This window comes from Lacerta agilis, chromosome 11 (assembly GCF_009819535.1).
Source record: "Lacerta agilis isolate rLacAgi1 chromosome 11, rLacAgi1.pri, whole genome shotgun sequence".
Taxonomy (NCBI): Eukaryota; Metazoa; Chordata; class Lepidosauria; order Squamata; family Lacertidae; genus Lacerta; species Lacerta agilis.
The window spans coordinates 60,876,369-60,896,626 of NC_046322.1; the positions used below are offsets into that span (position 1 = coordinate 60,876,369).

Below are 20,258 nucleotides of genomic sequence, written 5' to 3' on the forward strand. Positions count from 1 at the left end.
CAAACAACCTCCCTCTGCAGCACATTCAACAAAGGAGGGCAGGGCAAAGGGCGGGGCTGAAAGGGAGCCGGGACTCTTATCTCTCTCCCGATCTCTTGCTGATCAGCTGCTGAGCGGGGTCCTTTCAACGCCCTCTTTTCTCTTTGTAAAATAAAAAGCATGATCCTCTTTTGGCCCCTGGGCAAATCAGCTCCAGGGACCACCATTCGCTCCATAAGACGCAGAGATATTTCCCCTTACTTTTTAGGAGGAAAAAAGTGCGTCTTATGGAGCAAAAAATACGGTATATGTTTTTATTATGACTTGCTATGGTCACCCACACTCAACCATACTACTTGCAACTTGCACAATATTGCCTTTGATTGCATGATAGCAGCCTTGACTGCTTACTAGATGCAGAAAACTTAGTTGGCGTGAAATCTAATGGTGGCTTCAAATAATTCTAAATATTAGTATTGTATAGAATAGGCATACAACAGACTGGAACAGACGCTTAAGAAGTTATTAGTATTTTCTAGCTCTGTTCCAGAAGCTTGATCTGGCTTTGGCCCCAAAAGACTTCAGTTCAAATCCTGTATTTGCCAAAAATTCATTGGATGGGCTTTAGTTAGTCTACTCTGCCACTAAACCAGCAACTCACAACCAGAAAATAAGATGGTAAAACTGTTTGTGATAGTACTACATATGTATAAGGCGACCCCTATTTTTTTGAACCCAAAATTAAGAAATCAGTATTTTAAACATCAAACAGAACAACTTTGAGCTTTTTGGGGGGAAGTCACCCCAAGTTCCTGAGCTTTTTTGAGGGAAATTGCCCAAAGTTCCTGACTTTTTTGCAGCAGTCGGCCAAAGTTAGGGTTGCCGTATTTCAAGAACCAGAACCTGGGCCACCCGCACCAGGGCCCAAGCTCAAGCCCCTGTGTATAAGATGACCCCCATTTTTGGGCTAAACAAATTTAGCAAACAGCAGTGTCAGACACAGAAAAATACAGTATCTGAATGGTAAAGTGCAAATACAGGCTTAATACTTCATCTACTATTTGTGAAACTTCATCTGCAAAATGGCATGCCTGAAGATGTATTTTAGAAAATTGTTGCTAGGATTAAGAAACTACTAAGGAATACACACTAACAAGAGACAGACAGACCAACACACAATTTTTACATTAGTTAACTTGCTCCTCTAAGGCATCAGTCCAAATACAAATCAAAAAGTCTTAAATGCAAATAGACCTCTTTTATTTTGCAGTTGCGGCCCAGCACGGCTTCCCCTCTTCCACCAGGGGGAAAAAAAGCCTATTTGACATGACTGGCAACTGGGACTGCCTTTGCTATTGTGGATGCCAGGATAACCTGCTAACACCAAAATCTGAACTGCCCAATCGGGCAAAAACAGGGGGAAGAGCCTAGGTGTTCACTCCAGTCCACTGGTTGAAAATAAAAGTGAGTGGGTCCACAACTGAAAGCTATAGTAAATTTCCTTAGGGGAAAACCCTAGTCACCTCTTGGTGGAAATCCATGCAGCACAGGATCACTTTTTGATCGTTTCCCGAGAGGCTTTAGGACTGTCTTGCAGGTTCCTGCAGGGACTAAACTGGCATCCGGATGCAAGGTGGTCTCTCTTGTTATAGAATTAAGTTCATCTCCATCTACTGCAGAAACAAAGAAACAACTCAGAAGGGACAAGAAAATCAGTTAGAATAGGTTTGCATGTAATGAAGTGTGTAGAAAAAAAGATCCTCGGGACATGTATTAATATTTATTTCAAACATATTTCTATGACTATTTTAAAATCAAATATTGGCTCCCAAGCAATTCTTTTTAAAAGAAACTATGTATTACTCACACTAATTTATTTGTAATAGAGAAAAAATGCTCCTTGTCACAGGTAGCACCAACAGGGCATTCTAGAGCAACATCCAAAAACATTTTTACGGTGTGTGTCACATCTGGCAAAACTATGTTCACATTACTCAAGGAACCAAAGTTGAAGCAAAACATCTTAGGGCATTATTCAGTCATTTCATGAAGCAGCTAGTACCATGAGTGACAACATTCACATCTACAGAACAAAAGGCTTCCAAAGCCCTACTAGATATATTCTTATCAGGATCGTGAGCTAGTTCCCTATCCTCACCCTCTACCCACCCCACCCCCCAATCCAACAGCAAGCCTCCTCCTACCATTGCGGGCTTCTTGGGATGGACCCTCCACATGGTCTGAGTAGACCACAGGAGACTTCTATAGGCTGAATGACCTGCCAGGTAACACAGGACCACACCTCAGTCCTGTGCACAAAGGATCACTTAATCTGAGATGTCTGAATCTGACATCACCCAAGTTGAACAGCTGCATCCATAGAAAAAGGTGTTAATTCAGAAAGACAAAATAAAAACAATTAAAAATTAGGAGTACCATCTCAAATCTGTCAAACACAAAGAAGCAAACATTGTGCACAAAAAGAAAAGGCCAAGTTCATTCCTTCAGTAATACAGCGGAACCTCGTTTTTCGAACATAATCCGTTCCAGAAGATTCTTTTAACTTCTGAAACGTTCAAAAACTGAGGATCAAAGGGCGGTTGGCAAAATCCATTGGAAAAGTGGAGAAACGCGCCTCGGAAGCCGTTCCACCTCCGAGGCACATTCAGAAACGGAAGCAATTACTTCCGGGTTTTCGGTGTTCACTCAAAAACCAAGGTTCCACTGTAATACAAAAATGATATAATCAGCTTTGGAAACAAATGTTTTGGGTACATGTGTGATCATCTTGGGCCAGTTCCTAGTGAAATGAAAATAAGTTTGATGATGATGATGATGATGATAATTTTATTTCTAACCTGCCCATCTGGGTGTAGAAAAAAGCTTGCTGAACCACAGATTCAACTCAATTCAATTCAAGATCAGCTTGAATTGCTAAAACCATCTGCTAACCTCTTTAGCTGCTGCCTACAAAGGACAAATCAACAGGAGAACTGCAAAGATGGGTTGAGTGGCAGACCAAGTCTTGTTCAGGGGTCAAGAGCTACTTGGCTAGCACAGGCACTGCGATGGCTCTTCCCATGTTTCAGGGTTTCTGCCAGAGATGCACAAAGTTAGCATCATCCAGCTGCTCTGCAGTTAGACAACCAATACCGTTCTTTGCCACCAACATTTCTAAAAGCATTATATTAACAGAAATCTACTATAAGTCAGCTTGAATCTGTTTGTCCTCGTCCATCTAGTGATACAAAGCCATAAACTTTATTCTGTCAGGGTTCCTGAATTCAACATTTACCTGATAGAATACTGTATTTCTGCAAAAAAAGTTCAAAACTTTTTTCACAGACCAACCTGAGTAGAACTGCATACTATTTTTTTGTTTGCTCTTATCTGTATTTTTTAGAAATTATAAAGTACTGTAGAACAATCTGGTGAATCTTCTAGTGAATCTGTTTGAAGTTCAAAAGCAGAGGGTGCTTTCTCCCATAATTTAGATAAAAATGATTAGTCACCCCTTATTCCTGATGTGGGGTTCTAGGAACAAGTTTTGCAGGTAAATCACCTTTAATACTCTTAACTGTGGCCAATTGTTCTAATGAAATTCCATGTTAGATGCTGCACTGTTGAAAATAATTGTAGGAATCATTTGTTACAGAGATGCATCCTCTTGCTGCTTATTAATTCAGCATTAACTCCACCACAACACTTCCAAAGGCATTTTTTTCAAGTATTTAAAATCAAGCCTAAATCTTTACCTGGAGATACTTGTGCCTCATTCTGGCCAATCACAACTTCTGAAGCATCTGAAATTTGAAATGTGTTTCCCTAAATAAAAAATTAACATTATCCACATTAATAGGGAATTCATAGAAAGGGCAATTCCATAGCTCTTCAGTATCTCGGTAAAACCAACACCTATCCTCCCATTCATTTTTATAAAAAAAATTTTTATTAGTTTTCACATATTGAAACAATTAAAACTTATTTTCAATAACAAGAAAAATACATCTTATTTCTAAAAACATATATAACAACTTTCTTATTCTTTCTGACTTTGTTTCATGACTTCCTCTAATCCCTCTTTGCTGATTTCATTATAATACATCTTTAGCAATCTTCCAAATCATTTTAAACATTCTTATTTATAATCCTCTAATTTACATTCTTTTTCAATCATTGTCTAACTTTACTATCTTTTTTCTAATTAATCCCTATTCTAAATACACACCTAAGCCTCAATTTCTTCCAAAAACTTTTACTCTTTATCAAATATTACAATATTTTTTTAAAATACACTTTAAAATTGCCCTATCCTCCCATTCAAAGACCAATAAATATTAAAGAGCTAGCAAGCAAGCATATAATCCTTGAGCCATAGGTGGGGTGGGGTATAAGAAGCCGGGGAAAAAGCAAGACAAACCATATTATGCTTGGTTTTTTAAACTAATTATCAAAATGAGTTATGCAAATGGTAAGTAGCTCATCCCTCAGGGAAAACTTCATTATTATTTTTAAAGCCTGCTTTGAACAGCAAAACATGTTACATATATTTTAAAATTCAGATTACCAGTGAAATTGAAGATACTATTTATGCCTTTTCAGCTTCAAGTGTTACACTCAGGTTTAGGGACTGGACCCTGATTCTCACCATACATGGAGTTAGTAGATCAGGGGTAGGCAACCTAAGGCCTGGGGGCCGGATCTGGCCCAATTGCCTTCTCAATTCGGCCCACAGACGGTCTGGGAATCAGTGTGTTTTTACATGAGTAGAATGTGTCCTTTTATTTAAAATGCATCTCTGGGTTATTTGTGGGGCATAGGAATTCATTCATTTTTTCCCCCTTCAAAATATAGTCTGGCCCCCACAAGGTCTGAGGGACGGTGGACTGGCCCACAGCTGAAAAAAGTTGCTGACCCGTGGAGTAGATTCACTGAAAATCAATGAGGTTACTGAGTTCCACTGGTTTAAATGGGTCTACTCAGTGCATGACTATGTTTGGATGCAATACTAGGATACTACAAAAAACAAAAGTATATAGTCAAGGTACAAGTACTGTAATACTAGGATACTACAAAAAACAACACCACAAAAAAGCAAAAGTATATACTCAAGACATAAAATCCAAACTAGCTATATATCTTTCATTCCCAATTTAGCAACTTCCAGTTAAAACCTGAATGTATTTAGCTAATTATTCCTAAGCAGAAAAATTAAAATTCAATAACCTGCTGTGAAAGCACATCAAGTTGGTGGAATCCAATGGACAGTACCTGGGCATGATTCTGGCCTACCACAGCTTCATAAGGAGGTGGGGAATCAAGTGGACAGAAAACCTCAACTCCTTTAATTCTGGCTCCATAAATATGTGGCAGTGGGATGACATCAGAACCCAGCATCCTAGGAGAAAAAGGTTGTATCAGCTATAAAGCTCCCTCGACTCTTCTATGGTCCCACAGAATTCAGTGACCACAGCAGATATCATTCTTTTGTGGAAGAGCAATTTGTAGTATACTCTTTCAAGAATCTTCACAGGGCCTCTAACACAACCCAAACAGAGACTGTTATCTGTGAAAAAATAAGCCAAATAATTTAAATACTAAATCCAATATATGTATATGTGATCAAAATAAATGTTGGAAGTTAAGACACATAATCCTGGAAATCCATCACACGAGCAACAGAAAGTGACCTAAGCAGCTGGAGATGCTGTTATATTTTAAGCAAGCTGCACAACTGACTCCCAGGTAAGAGGTCAGCAGGAAAGGCCTCTGTGGTGCCCCAGAAGGATCATCTCTCACATTGCTATGTGCTATTAATGTTCCCTTACATTCCTCAGTTCCTTTTTCATGCTTAGGCTGCAGCTCTATAAAACCTTCACAGCTAATTCTAGATCAGGCTGTGTGAAAATGCAGCACCATGATCATGAAATGTGAATTGAATTTCTCCCTCATCCCTTAAACAGCAAACATTTATATTCTTAATCCCAAGCCATTCAAATTTCCTAATTAACAGACATATTTTTATCTGGTGCATAATATGCCTATATATTTAAACTCCCCATACTTACCGTATATCGCGGCGTATAAGGCGACTCGGCGTATAAGACGACCCCCCAACTTTTAATGTGAAAAAACAGAGTTTGGGGTATACTCACCCAGCCCGGGCGGGATCCATGGTTGCTGAGGCGGCGGCAGCGGCGGGGAGAGCGTCCCCCGCGCCACACAGGAGATTTCCGCGCTTGCCGCCCAAGCGCACAGCGGCCCCCATGGCTGCTGAGGCGGCGGCAGCGACGCCTGGGGCAGTGGGGAGAAGCTCCCCGTCGCCGCAAAGGAGGCCTCCGCGCTTCCCGCTGAAGCGCAGGACGGCCTCCATGGCTGCTGAGGCGTCGGCAGCGACGCCTGGGGCAGCGGGGAGAAGCTCCCCGTCGCCCCAAAGGAGGCCTCCGCGCTTCCCGCTGAAGCGCAGGACGGCCTCCACGGCTGCTGAGGCGTCGGCAGCGACGCCTGGGGCAGCGGGGAGAAGCTCCCCGTCGCCCCAAAGGAGGCCTCCGCGCTTCCCGCTGAAGCGCAGGACGGCCTCCACGGCTGCTGAGGCGTCGGCAGCGACGCCTGGGGCAGCGGGGAGAACCTCCCCGTCGCCGCACAGGAAGCCTCCGCGCTTGCCGCCCACGCCCAGCCCGGGCTCCATGGCGGCTGAGGCAGCGGTTGCGGCTGGAGCGCCGGGGAGAGGCTCCATGCAGCCAGTGGCGGGGCGGAACTCCGGGTCATGATGTTGCCGGCGTACAAGACGACCCCCGACTTCAGAGAAGATTTTTCGGGCTTAAAAAGTCGTCTTATACGCTGCGATATACGGTAAATGGTCTATTATGCTATGCTTTACTTAGTATCAGTTACAGGCAGGTAGCTGTGTTGGTCTGCCAGTCAAAATAAAATAAAATAAAATAAAATTCCAACTAAGTTTGTTCTTGGCATGAGCTTTCATGTGCACGCACACAGATATCTGAAGAATCTGCCATTAAAATTGAGACCAAACTTATCTGTGCTCCCAAATGTACACAGAAAGTACTTGTGAAACTGCAGGTTTTTCTAGTTAATTCAAGTAGTTTGTGAATGCATCTTCCTTCTGCCTTAGCTGTTAGGTCTTGCTTCTGCCAGTTATATGGTTCTCAAGAGCTCTGCTTGCCAGCCACCCCTTCCCTGACCCTCTTGCCTTCACCCCTGACCAACCTCCCCTTGGCACCTCACCCATCCTCTCAGCTGCCCAAGCCCCTCCTCCTATTCTCACAGTTCACCCCCAGCCCTTTTATTTTATTTATTTTTTTATTCAAAATTTATAGGGCTTTTACAATTTAAATCACAGAACATTACATGGTTAATTTTTTTCATACTCCCCCTTCTCCCACCAGGGGGAGCAAATGACCAAGCCCCCCTCTCACTGGAGCACATACAAAATCTTTTCAAATTTAACAAATTAACTTGTGTAAATCATTTCTTAAACCTGGCCCTTTTCCTGGGCCAGAGCTTCTTACTTTCCTCAATTTCATCATCAGTTGACTTCCTCAAATCCCCCCGTTGAATTCCAAATCAAACCTAATTCCCAGTTTTCCAATTCATCATCTATTCTACTTTACACACTGTAACCTTCCTCCTTATCATTTTTAAACATATTTATTCCTCCGACTTAATTACTTAAAATTTAAACTCCACCTCGGCCTCTTAGTACTTCTGAACTCTTCTAAAACCTTAATTAATATTTCCAATATTTAAACAAATTTTATTTAAATAAATTTTCCTTCCCCTCCCCTTCCCTCCCTCTGGTCTCAAAAGTTTTGGCTAGTGATTATTAACATTTTCCATTACCGTAATATCCATTCTATCTGTCAAAACCATGAAAAGAGAAAAATATCCATAAACCTGTCCAATTTTTAACCCACTCCAACCCTCTCAAAGCCCTGAACCCAAAAGTCAAAGCAAACTGGCTTCTGTTCCTGGTTAGGGTTAGGGTTAGGGTATCATTGTCATAGCAATGTGCATCCTTCAATGGTTGCACCTTTATTCCTTTCTTCTGCTGTAGAATTTTCCCATTGTCCATTCCATTTTGCAAGTCAACCCCAGTTGGTTTTTCATCTTGAATTTTCTCTTCTTCTGAATGCTCTTGTATTATATCCTCTAAACTTTCACTATCAGTCTCTAGTCCACTTTTCTGCAAAGCCCAATTCGAACGTTTCACCTCCTGATTCATCTGATTGACTTTTCCTATTATCTGCTGCAAAAGTTCCAAGGTCTTTGTCTGAAATTCCTTCGACCATTTTCTTTTAGTCATATTCAAGGTCAAAAAACAGCTTACCGGAGAGTAGGGGAGGCGCCCTGGGCACCCGCCGGATCCCACGTCTCCAGGACGCCCTTCCTGGAGTTTTTCTGGGGAGTCGCAGCGCAGTGGCGACTCCCCCTTCCCCCACAGCGACAGAGAAACCTCAGATCTGAGGTTTCTCCTGACTGAACAAATGGCACCCAACTGGAAGTCTCCACCCCCAGCCCTTTTATAGGGGGAGGTGCTTCAGAGAGAAGTTTGCATAGCCATTGACAGCTTTATAAAAATATAGGAAGAAAGGTAGCAGTTCTAATGGTCTGCCTAGTTGGTCCCAGTATCGTTTTCTGTTCATGCTTGCCTGCACCCCACCCACCCATTGTCTCCTCCTGGACCAGATTCCTGCCTCCCAACTATTTGCTCCCTGCCTCATTTAGCCACTCTGGCTTCTGCCAACATCTGATACCCAGCAGCTATGTTCTCACCACCCTCCCTCCCTCAATTTTGTGTTAAATTAAATGCTGAAGTATTATTTACAGCAAATACTTTCAAATGACACACTGTAAGTTCACATTGGTTGCTGTTTCTGAAGAAATACTCTGAAACTGTGCAAACATTTGCTGCTGATGGGGGTAGCACTTGCCATAACAATATTTCCTGAATTTGTACTTAGGATGAGTAAATATGGAGGTAATTTGGCAGTAATAATAAACATAACCTACATTAGCTTTTTCTTCCCAAGCACATATTAGAGGCTGATCTCAAACATAGGTCCTACTCAGAGTACACTCAATATCATTGGGTCTACTCCGGGTATGACCAATGTCATGTATATGTGTAGAGCAGACAATGTAATAATGTTCCAACAAAACATAAAACATACACTTCTCAAAGCAAGCTTATAATCCATACTACTTCAACACAAAATTGTAAACTTAGCCTTGCTCTTAAATGAAATATTCACTTGTTATCCTTCTTCCTTCTTCTCCTATGGAAGCCTTAACAGTTAATAGTGTTATCCCAATTAGCAATTATTTAATTAGTATTTTCATCACTGGGACGACAGCAAGATTGCAGGTAGCAGTGACCAGTCAGGCCTGTACAGAAGAGACAGGCTCCATGGGAACCGTGCTGGAATCAGAATGCTGGTCCTTTGACATCGGAAAGGTTGCAGAGCAGCTTTCAAACTGCCTCATTACAGAAAGCTGGAAGGAGCTGGGATCCCTTCAGTTCAGGATGAGGGGGAAAACATCTCATATAATTCAAATGGGGATGGCACCATGTTATACTTGTATACAGAACTGGGTAATAGCATGCAGTATAATACGACAGCTGGCAAAAGAAGAGAATGTTACATGGGAGAAAATAGATGTTGTAGATACATCTGTGAGGAATACTATCTTTATGTGTTCAGATACTAATTCTAGAAGCCTCTGAGCCAAAATGGTGAAAGTGGGCAGCAGCACCCAAACTTGACCCACAAAGGGGGGCGGGGGCGGTAACCATCTGGCCTCTTGGTCTGATCCAATTCCCCACCCTGGCTAAGATCCTCCAAACATCAGTAACAGAATGCCAAGATAACTACAGTCTTTGCAAAACAAACAAACAAACAAACAACACAATTTAAGGAGAAGGGTGTTAACTAGCAAGGTTTCAAAGCAGACATTATAAATAGGGTACAATTACTCATTTACCAAATTTATTATTATGGGATTGATATTGAGGACCAGGGTCTGGCAAATCATATGTATTAGTATCCAGTTAGTGGTCCCAAGAGATGTCATCTGGTATCTCACTAGAGCAATCCACCAACTGATTACTATATTCCTATTTTACATTTTTTTATGCCTTCCTATTTACTCAGTTCCGAATTATAAAATAATATGAAAATTTGCTTCCCTTGGAAAAATATAGTTCAACTAGTAACTAGCACAGTATCTTCTGCAAAGTTCTGCAAATACAGTCCCTTGGATGAATACAGAGAACAGAACAACAGAACAGAAGCCTATATTTTTAAATAAACATAATTTGTTACTTTGTACACATAATTTATCTAACTGACACAAGTAATGAAGAATATCATCATATTCCATTTGCAAAAATTCTAAAATTAGAAATATCTTCTAAAATTGCAAAAACACATTTTATTATTACATACAGTTGAAACTCAGAAAATTGATGAAAACCCCAAAGTTGAAATTGTTAATTTGGGGTTCTCATCAGCTGTATGCCATAATCATCACAATTATAACATATAAAGGCTTGACATATCTCACTTTGCATGTCATGAGTCTATCTCATATATCAGTTTCACCTTTTAAGTTGAATTACTGAAAGAAATGAACCTTTCTACGATTATTTTAATTTTTCAAGTTTCACCTGTATATAAGAAAGTGTATTTAGTTTACACTAAGAGGAAGGTATTTCTTTAAGTCAGGGCAGTCTAAGACATTTTGGTGCACAAAATGGCACCTCTCATTCCACATTCACACGCATGCTTTATTTCAGTCCAAAGAACCACAAAAACATTTTCAAAAGCAAAATAAAACAGAAATACAGGGAAAGGGTTCCAAGGCGGTTGCTAGGTTTCATCCAGAGCATGCAGGTTTCTGCTTCTTAATACAGTGGTACCTCGGGTTAAGTACGCTTCAGGTTAAGAACTCCGCTTAAGAACAGAAATCGTGCTCTGGCAGCGCAGCGGCAGCAGGAGGTCCCATTAGCTAAAGTGGTGCTTCAGGTTAAGTACGCTTCAGGTTAAGAACGGATCTCCGGAACGAATTAAGTACTTAACCCGAGGTACCACTGTACTTGTGAGAGGAACTTAGCCCCAGCCAGAATAGTATTATTTGACCTATCTCCAAGGACCTCCTTTTTTTTATAAAGAATTTATTGGTATTTTTCATAACAAAGAATAATCCCACACCCACACCTACATCTACCCAGACAATCACCCACCCACAATTATACAAGACAGATACAGACATAACCAAGATTCTTCTTCTTGTTTACATACACCAAAAAAATTTTTTTTTTCTTGTTTCGAATCTTTACAGTTGACTTCCCCTGCCTTCTCTCCTTCGGTTTCAAATCCAGATTCTACTTTAATAACTTCACCCCAAGGACCTCCTTTTTGACGTTTCTCCCCAACAGCCAAATAAGTCAATTTTTACTGCCAATTAAACTCCGTACTTACAGCTTACGGGTTTCTTCTTATTTTTAGTCCAGATAGGCAAGAATGAGGCGCTCAAATATCGGCGGCGGCCGCCGCATAGCTTCCCTGGTTGGGAACAACCTCCACAGCCCCGCGCCGTTGCCCATTCACTCGGGCGACCCTTTTACAAGGGGAGCCCGAGAATGGGGCAGCGCAAAGGGGCCCGCTGGAGAGCCCAAACCACGGGACGCTCTTCCCGCGGCTTACCGGAGCCCGCTGAGCGGTTGCGGGACTCCTGGCCCCCAGGGAAGCCGGAGCTGTCTCGCAGCCGAGACAACCCCCAGCCGCCGATAATGGCGTCCTCGCCGGAAGAGGAAGGTTTCGGATTTTCCAGTTAAGTTTACCAATAGGGGTTTAATTAATTGATCCCTGGCTTATTTGAACTGCTCACAGTGTACAGAGGTACCTTGGTACTCAAACGCCTTAGTTCTCAAATGCCAAAAACCTGAAAGTAAGTGTTCTGGTTTTTGAACATTTTTCGGAAGCTGAACGTCTGATGCGGCTGTCGGCAATTGTTTCTGGGGTGCCTGCACCAGTGCACCAATCAGAAGCTGCACCTTAGTTTTCAAATATTTCGGAAGTCAAGCAAACTTCCAGAACAGATTGAGTTTGGCGCTTTTGTTTTTGCTATTTATTTTGCGTTTTTGTTTTTGAGGCTTTTTCGGTTAATTTGTTTTTGTGACTGTGTGGAACCCAGTTCAGCTACCGATTGATTGATTGATTGATTGATTGACTGACTGAGGAAATGGATAAAAGCCCCACATCCAAACAATGACGATCATCAGTGCAGGTAAGAAAAAATAATAATTGTAATTTTTATCATCTACAATACTATCTTATTTATTTTATAGTACAGTACATTGATCATTGCTAAGATGTATCATGGTTTATGTAATAAATGCTGGAAGTGCAAGCAAGTAGAAGGTACCTTCTTTCATATGTGGTGGACGTGCCCAAAGGTAAAGGACCTCTGGGAGAAGATTTATAATGAGCTTAAAAAGGTGTTGAAAAACACATTCAGTAAGAAACCAGAGGCCTTTCTGTTGGGCATGACCAACTATGAAATTCCCAACAAAGACAGAATATTTTTTATGTATGCCACTACAGCTGCTAGGATTTTGATAGCTAAAAACTGGAAAACTGAAGAATTACCAACAGTGGAAGATTGGCAGATGAAGTTGATTGAATATATGGAACTCGCAGAACTGACCGCGAAACTCCAAGACCAGAGGGAAGAAACGGTGCAGGAGGATTGGAAGAAATTTAAAGACTATTTGAAACGACGTGAAAAGATAGATATTTGAAATTGAAATCAGAGGACATTTAAGGCTACAGTAATGCCAGAAGTTAATTAAAATAGGATATAAGAAGTAGTTAGAAATATGTTATGTTTATTTTTATTAGGATTAAGATTAGAGTTATGATTATTGGTTATAAAGACTAAGATTAGATGAGATCGAGGATTTTACAATGTTACAAAGTTACTAAAGAAGATTAGAAATGAACACAGAAGAGAGGATGTGAGGAGGTCCCAATATAATGTTATGAATAAGATAAGGATAGTTAGATTTTTGTAGTTTTGTAGTTTTTGTGGTGGTTGTTGTATTCTGTATTGTTTGTTTTATTGGTAAAATTTAATAAATTCCTTATAAAAAAATTATTGCTTTCATTTTATGGATTAATGGTCTTGTTAGATAGTAAAATTCATTTAAAAATTCCTTCCAGTAGCACTTTAGAGACCAACTACGTTTTTCTTGGTATGAGCTTTCGTGTGCATGCACACCTCTTCAGATACTGGTATCTGAAGAAGTGTGCATGCACACGAAGGTATCTGAAGAAGGTATCTGAAGAAGTGTGCATGCACACGAAAGTTCATACCAAGAACAAACTGAGTTCGTCTCTAAGGTGCTACTGGAAGGAATTTTTTATTTTGTTTTGTTTTGACTATGGCAGGCCAACACGACTACCTACCTGTAACTAGTAAAATCCATGTTAAATTGCTGTTTCTGGGGTTGTTTTTAAAAGTCTTGAATGGATTAATCCATTTTGCATTATATCCAGAAACCATTTTATCCAGAAACAAGTGTCAAGAAGTTCTTACATGAAAACCACAAAATTATAATCTGCAGTCAGTCAAAAATTACTGCAGGTACCACTTTTGTGAGAAGTTACATGTAAATCATGATTTCAGTGAAAGTAGCAATAAGGCTGTTGCTTAAGACAGTTATGGGTGAACCAGAATATCCAGGGAAAGTTGAGTTTCAGCATTTTACCTGCGATTGATCCTAGGCGTACAAGAGTAAAATGTAGCAAAATATGAGGGAGGTGGTACTGGTGGCACAAAATCTTCTGGATCAGAAGCATGGCCTTGTTCTTCAGCTTCTTCCACATAAACATGGGGCTCTTCCTGACAAGATAAATGTTTGTTTTGTAAAGACTTCTGCACTGAAACCACAAGCAGAATTCATGGAAGACTGACTTCCTTCTGCACTTTTAGAAAACAAAACTGTGCCCTGCACTCACTTACTATGCAGGATCTTCTTGTGGCAAATATCTGCAGATAACGTAGGGCAGCAGCTACTAGGCATACTGTAGTGGTCAAGGCATTCAGAGCACAGAGAGCAAAAAGAACTTTCTGTAGTGCGACAAAAAGGGGGGGGGAAAGACTACAAAAATAATAAAAGTATGCAAAGGTGAGCCAACAGAACAAGTGACAATAAGCATCATTTTAAAATGGGGAGTTTTTCTATAAAGCACACCGAAACATAATGGAAACTGGTTACATTTTAATTGCATCAGGTTGCACTACATTCCACTCCCTGAAATACAAGTGACTCGCCATTTACACGGGGGTTATGTTCCGAACTGCTGCACGCCTCAGTGAAATTGTGTAAAATTGCAAGTCACCTGTATTTCCTTTCAGGGAATTTAAGGAAGCCAGAAGCTCATTGAGGCCGCTCACTTGACGCACAGGAAAACTTTCCCTTGTGTCAGTTGAGCAGCCTCAGCAAGCCTCTAGCTTGCCTGGAGAGCCTCCCAGAGCTCAAAGAGGATATCTGCTCCAGGGAGTGTCTCCTTGTGAGCAACATAGCGGGGCTTTGCTGAGGCTCTTCGTGTCTCTGGATTCTGGGACCACACATATGCGCAGTCGCGCATGAAGGGAACATGCGTAAAGGGGGGGGGGGAATGCCCGTAGTAGGATAACAGGATTGCTCTGTGTTAAAAAAGATCTGTCTCCAAGATCCATAACTACTACGGACAAGCTGCTTATATCGTAACGGCAACCACTGCTTTGTAGATTGCATCTACACCCTAGAAGTAAAGTGTCTTACAATTTTCAAGGGCTATCTCATACTATAGGCCAAGAATTTATAAGTTAACCTCCTCTTTCATTCTGATCAATGGGTTCTTTATGAAATTACAACATGATGACAAAGTGCTTTTTTCTTGCAGTTTATTCTTTGTCAATGCAGTCCATGTGACATGACAACTTACCTTGAGCAGAAGGTGAACTGCACCACACGGCTGGACGGGATACAGCCTCAGCGCATTATCTTTCTCTGTGCATTTTTCTGGCAGAAATTCTTCACAACAGAAACAAAACTTACTTTCACCCACATCAGCCTTCAATATTGTGGAAAATAAAGAGAAATTTGAATCAGTAAATTGAAAAATACTGCACTGAGTTCAAATTTGGCCACAACTTTATTGATTACAGATGAAAGCTGGTTTGCTGTAGGCACAGGGTCAGATAGGGTCAGTGGCGGAGGAAGGCTCCGCGGTACCCGGGGCGGCAAAGGAAACGCCCCGCCCCCGGGGCATTTCCGCCACCGCTTCTGCAGCCCCCTTTTAAGCCGAAGAGCCCCCTTTTAAGCTCTGTGGCTCAAAAGGAGGCCGTGGAAGCGGCGGTCTGACAACAGAGTGCGTACTCCGTCGTCGGGCGGTGCGCTGCCACTCCCAGGGTGACGGAGGGAGCGGCAGCGCGTGGGAATGGTGGGAGGGGCTGCCGCTTGTCACCCCCACGCGCCGCTGTTCGCTCAGTTGCCCCGGGAGCAGCAGCACCGCACACACCGTGTGCTGCTGCTCCTGGGGGGACGGAGCAAGCGGCAGCACGTGGGGGTGACAAGCGGCAGCCCCTCCCACCACTCCCCACACACAGCCGGTCACCCCGGGAGCAGAAGTGCTGCACGGACGGGGTGCTCCCTCAGCCGTGCGCTGCTGCTCCTGGGGCGACAGAGCGAGCGGCGGCGCGTGGGGGTGACAAGCGGCGGCCCCTCCTGCCACTCCCCATGCTGCCGATCACCCCGGGAGCAGCAGCGCTGCACGGACGGGATGCTCGCTCGGCTGTGCACTGTTGCTCCTGGGGTGACGGAGGGAGCGGCAGCATGAGGGAATGGCGGGATAGGCTGCCGCTTGTCACTCCCACGCGCCGCCGCTCGCTCCGTCACCCCGGGAGCAACAGTGCACGGCCGAGGGTGCACCCCGTCCATGCAGCACTGCTGCTCCCGGGGTGACCGGTGGTGCGTGGGGAGTGGTGGGAGGGGCCGCCACTTGTCACCCCCATGCTCCCCTGTCACCCGGGGCGTACTGCCCCCACCGCACCCCCCTAGCGACGCCCCTGGATGGGGTAGACCAGGAGTGGCCAACAGGTCGATCGCGATCTACCTGTCGATCGCGAGGAAGTTCCTGGTAGATCGCGGGTAGATCTTGGGTTCCTTAGTGAACAGCAGCCTAAAAGGGGAATAAAGCTCTCCCCCTGTAAAAAGCTCTCCAACTCTTATCTTTCTCCCACTCCCAAAATCTCAATAACAATGGGCAATTACTGGGAGAGCTCTTGCCGAAACGGACACTCTGTGTGTGAGTGTGTGTGTGTGTGTTGCGCAGGATGGTCCCGCCTCCCTCTTGCTGGCAAGGCAAAGAGTTCTTACCCGTGTAAGCGGCTCCTGTCCCTTTGGAGCCACAAAGCCAGCTGCCTCCCCTTTCCCTGCATGCCTGCCAGGTGGCTGGCTGGCACCTCCCAAGCATCCAGGAGAGCGATCCCTGCAGAGGCTTAGGATGGAAGTGTGAAGCTTCTTTCCCAAGCCTCCCTCCCTCCCCCCCCCACTCCCCAGCCTTCCCTCTGTGAAAGTACGGTAGCATTTATTACTACTCATGAGGAGGAGGCGGCAGCAGCAGCAGCAGCAGCAAGATGAACATTTGGGGAAGATGTGAATTACTGGTAGGTAGGTTTGACTTTAAATGGAAATTGAATCAGATTTCTCCCTCATTCCTACCTCATATGAAAGCCCCCAGAGCTCTCTGCAATGAACAAAAAAGAAGAAAGTCCCACTTCTTTTGCCTTTATTAAAATAATTGTGTAGGTCCAAACCATACTGTCCTTAGAGCTAAGGGACTCGATGTGGGAAGCTCACATATTTATTGTCTGCCCCCCCTTACTAGGGGATAAAGTCTCTCCTCATTTGTTAATGACAGTGATGGTGGTTCTTAATGGCACTGTTGACTGCTGTTCACTTTACATTGTTGAAATATTATTCTGATATACTGGTAGTTTATTAAATAGTTTAGTTAGTACAACATTTGATTCAGAATATTTTTTTCCCTTGTTTTCCTCCTCTGAAAACTAGTTGCATCTTGCGGCCAGGTGCACCTTATGGAGCGAAAAATATGGTATGTGGCCGAAACTGATTCTGTTATTCTGGAGTTAGAAAAAAGATTTGGCGACTTCAAAAAAAATGAATTAATTGTAGAGTACGTGTCATTTCCATTCATTTCTGATTTGGACATTTAAAAAATTGTAGTCATTATCAGTACAAATTACTCATTGTGCAAAACATCTCTTGAAAATGAGATATTAACTCCGAAAAATGACATTTTTCTGAGGGCCCGTGCAGAAGAATCATAATTTTGGAAATTTGTGCCTAGACAGAAATTTCCAAATTTGAGAAGATGCAGCGAAATTTTACACTCATGTGTGAATCTGCATTTTCATATTTAAAAATGATGAAGAGTAAGCAACGTTCAAACATGACAGATGAGCACCTTAAGGATTCCCTGAAGCTGGCCCTGACACAGTACTCGCCTGATATCAAACAGTTGGTGACGCAGGTGTCACACTAACCATGGATGAAGGCATGTATTTTTTAAGAAATCTTGATAGGTAGGTAAAAGGAGTGGGTAAAGGAGTTTGTGCAGCGTACAGATTTGTGAGTGCTTTTATGCAACTCTCTCCAAAGAAATCTCTAAAAGTTTCTGTTGTCCCCCCGTAAGAAAAGTATTGGGGCAGCCCCCCAAAAAAGGTCAACCTCAACAACTTTGAGCCAAACTCCTAAAAACAGGGCATTCCTCATCCCAATAAAGATCAACAACTTTGAGCTGAACCCAAAAAAACAGGGGTAGATCACTGCCAGATTTTAATTCTGAAAGTAGATCACAGTCTCTTGGGAGTTGGCCACCCCTGGGGTAGACTAATGTTAAGGAGTCCGCTTAAGATGTGAACCACATCCAGGGAACTCCCACTGCTCTCAGTGGCCAAAGATGCTGGGGCCCATCACAGACCCTCCAAGTGTCCCTATTTTCCAGGGACAGTCCCAGATTTACAGAAGCCATCCCAGTTTCTTATGTGATCCCAGAATGTTGCACTTTCCCTTATGCCATCAGCCCCTGAGCTGGGTATGTGGTGAAGAAGCGCCACCCTCCAATAACTCTTAAGGGGATCCCCCAGCCCAAATAAACAATAGTACTTCCTGGTCTGATATAATCCTAGATTGCCATTATATCCAAACCTGGAAATTACGGTTTGATGGAGTTCTCCGAACCAAAAGTGCAAGCCAATCCTTGTTCACAGCAACTGCTCAAATCATAGCTTGCCAGTGTTCTTTGCCAGCTTTAGCAAAATTTAAACATGCTGAGGCCTTCTTCCATTAGACTATAAATTAGGATTATTTGACCCCAAACAGATCCCAAATGTGGTTCCTTCAGATCATCCCCTCTCCTGTTTGAGAAAGCTTTGTATCGTGCATGCACACAAAAGCTCATACCAAGAACAAACTTAGTTGGTCTCTAAGATGCTACTGGAAGGAATTTTTTATTTTTTATTTTGTTTTGACCATGGCAGACCAACATGACTACCTACTTGTAACTCATTACCAATGTAATGGACATCTATTGTGACCCAAATAATTTAGGGGCTGAACACCACGTGGTTATGTTCTTTTTAGTATGCTCCATGGGGTCACGAAGAGTCGGACATGACTGAACGCCTGAACAACAACAACATGTTTTGCATAATGCGTATTTTTATGCTGAGGGAGATAAGGTCTAAGCAAGTAAGCCAAAGGCTTATGGAAATAGTACAGACATGGTACCTGAACACAGATAATCTATAAATCCACAAATTAATCTGTTTATTATTTGATAATATGGTTACTGTTATTCCTCTTCTAAACCACTTTTTTTTGTTAAGAGAGCAAAACAGAATAGAATATAATCAGACTGCAATCCAAACCCCACTTACCTGGCAGTAAGCCCCATTAACTAAATTTGACTTCTTACTTCTGAGAAAACAAGCTTAGGACTGCAGCCTTAGTTAGCATTGGAGGGAGGTATAGTTTGCTTTATAGTTTGTATATACAATGCTTGCACTTCTAAGTCTCCTGGCACCGTAGAGCTTTATATGACAAGCACAGTCATCTACAGTCATGCTTCAGACACTAACAGGTAAATTGTCTCCTCACCAGATCACATCTAGGGAGACTGGATACAAATTGAGCACCTTGGCATCCCAGGATGAATCCAGCCAGGTTCAAGAGAACACAAATGACAGAAAGCAAAACAAACAGGTTAACCTAAAACAAAACAAAAAATACAAGAATTTTAAGCGGTTTGGCATTCTACATAAACACTATCTAAACAAACTGTCCTGCATGTTACCTTTGCCATCTATGCCTTAGGTTTTAAAACACTGTGCTAAATTCATTATCCACCAAAAGATTTGCCATTTGAAACATATTCCTACATATTCAATTATATTCTACCACCTATGAGCAATCATAAATTTGACAAGCTGGTATAGAAACTTGGGTTCCATGATCACTGCAGATGGTGACAGCAGTCACGAAATCAGAAGACGCCTGCTTCTTGGGAGAAAAGCAATGACAAACCTAGACAGCATCTTAAAAAGCAAAGACATCACCTTGCCGACAAAAGTCCGTATAGTTAAAGCTATGGTTTTCCCAGTAGTAATGTACGGAAGTGAGAGCTGGACCATAAAGAAGGCTGATCGCCGTAGAATTGATGCTTTTGAATTATGGTGCTGGAGGAGACTCTTGAGAGTCCCGTGGACTGCAAGAAGATCAAACCTATCCATTCTCAAAGAAATCAGCCCTGAGTACTCACTAGAAGGACAGATCCTGAAGTTGAGGCTCCAGTACTTTGGCCACCTCATGAGAAGAGAAGAATCCCTAGAAAAGACCCTGATGTTGGGAAAGATGGAGGGCACAAGGAGAAGGGGACGACAGAGGATGAGATGGTTGGACAGTGTTCTTGAAGCTACTAACATGAGTTTGGCCAAACTGCGAGAGGCAGTGAAGGATAGGCGTGCCTGGCGTACTCTGGTCCATGGGGTCACGAAGAGTCGGACACGACTGAACGACTGAACAACAACAACATAGAAACTTCTAAATACTGGTTGCAGAAGTTGATATTTCAATCTGTTATATTATTTTTCACTAGATTCAATATTATGAAATCTGAAGATATATA

At 42.6% G+C, this 20,258-nt stretch overlaps 1 protein-coding gene across 1 annotated transcript in view; it reads right to left on the reverse strand.

Annotated features, from left to right (window-relative positions):
* The window catches only part of FAM189A2 (family with sequence similarity 189 member A2), a 37,084-nt gene that overhangs the window by 4,849 nt on the left and 11,977 nt on the right, over positions 1 to 20,258 (reverse strand). Inside the window, exons 3-9 of the mRNA XM_033163984.1 lie at positions 19,232 to 19,342; positions 14,994 to 15,122; positions 14,026 to 14,133; positions 13,772 to 13,905; positions 5,251 to 5,377; positions 3,735 to 3,804; positions 1,503 to 1,652 (exon numbers count right to left, since the gene is read on the reverse strand). Coding sequence (XP_033019875.1) covers positions 1,503 to 1,652; positions 3,735 to 3,804; positions 5,251 to 5,377; positions 13,772 to 13,905; positions 14,026 to 14,133; positions 14,994 to 15,122; positions 19,232 to 19,342 — 829 coding nt within the window. The remainder of the gene's footprint in view (positions 1 to 1,502; positions 1,653 to 3,734; positions 3,805 to 5,250; positions 5,378 to 13,771; positions 13,906 to 14,025; positions 14,134 to 14,993; positions 15,123 to 19,231; positions 19,343 to 20,258) is intronic.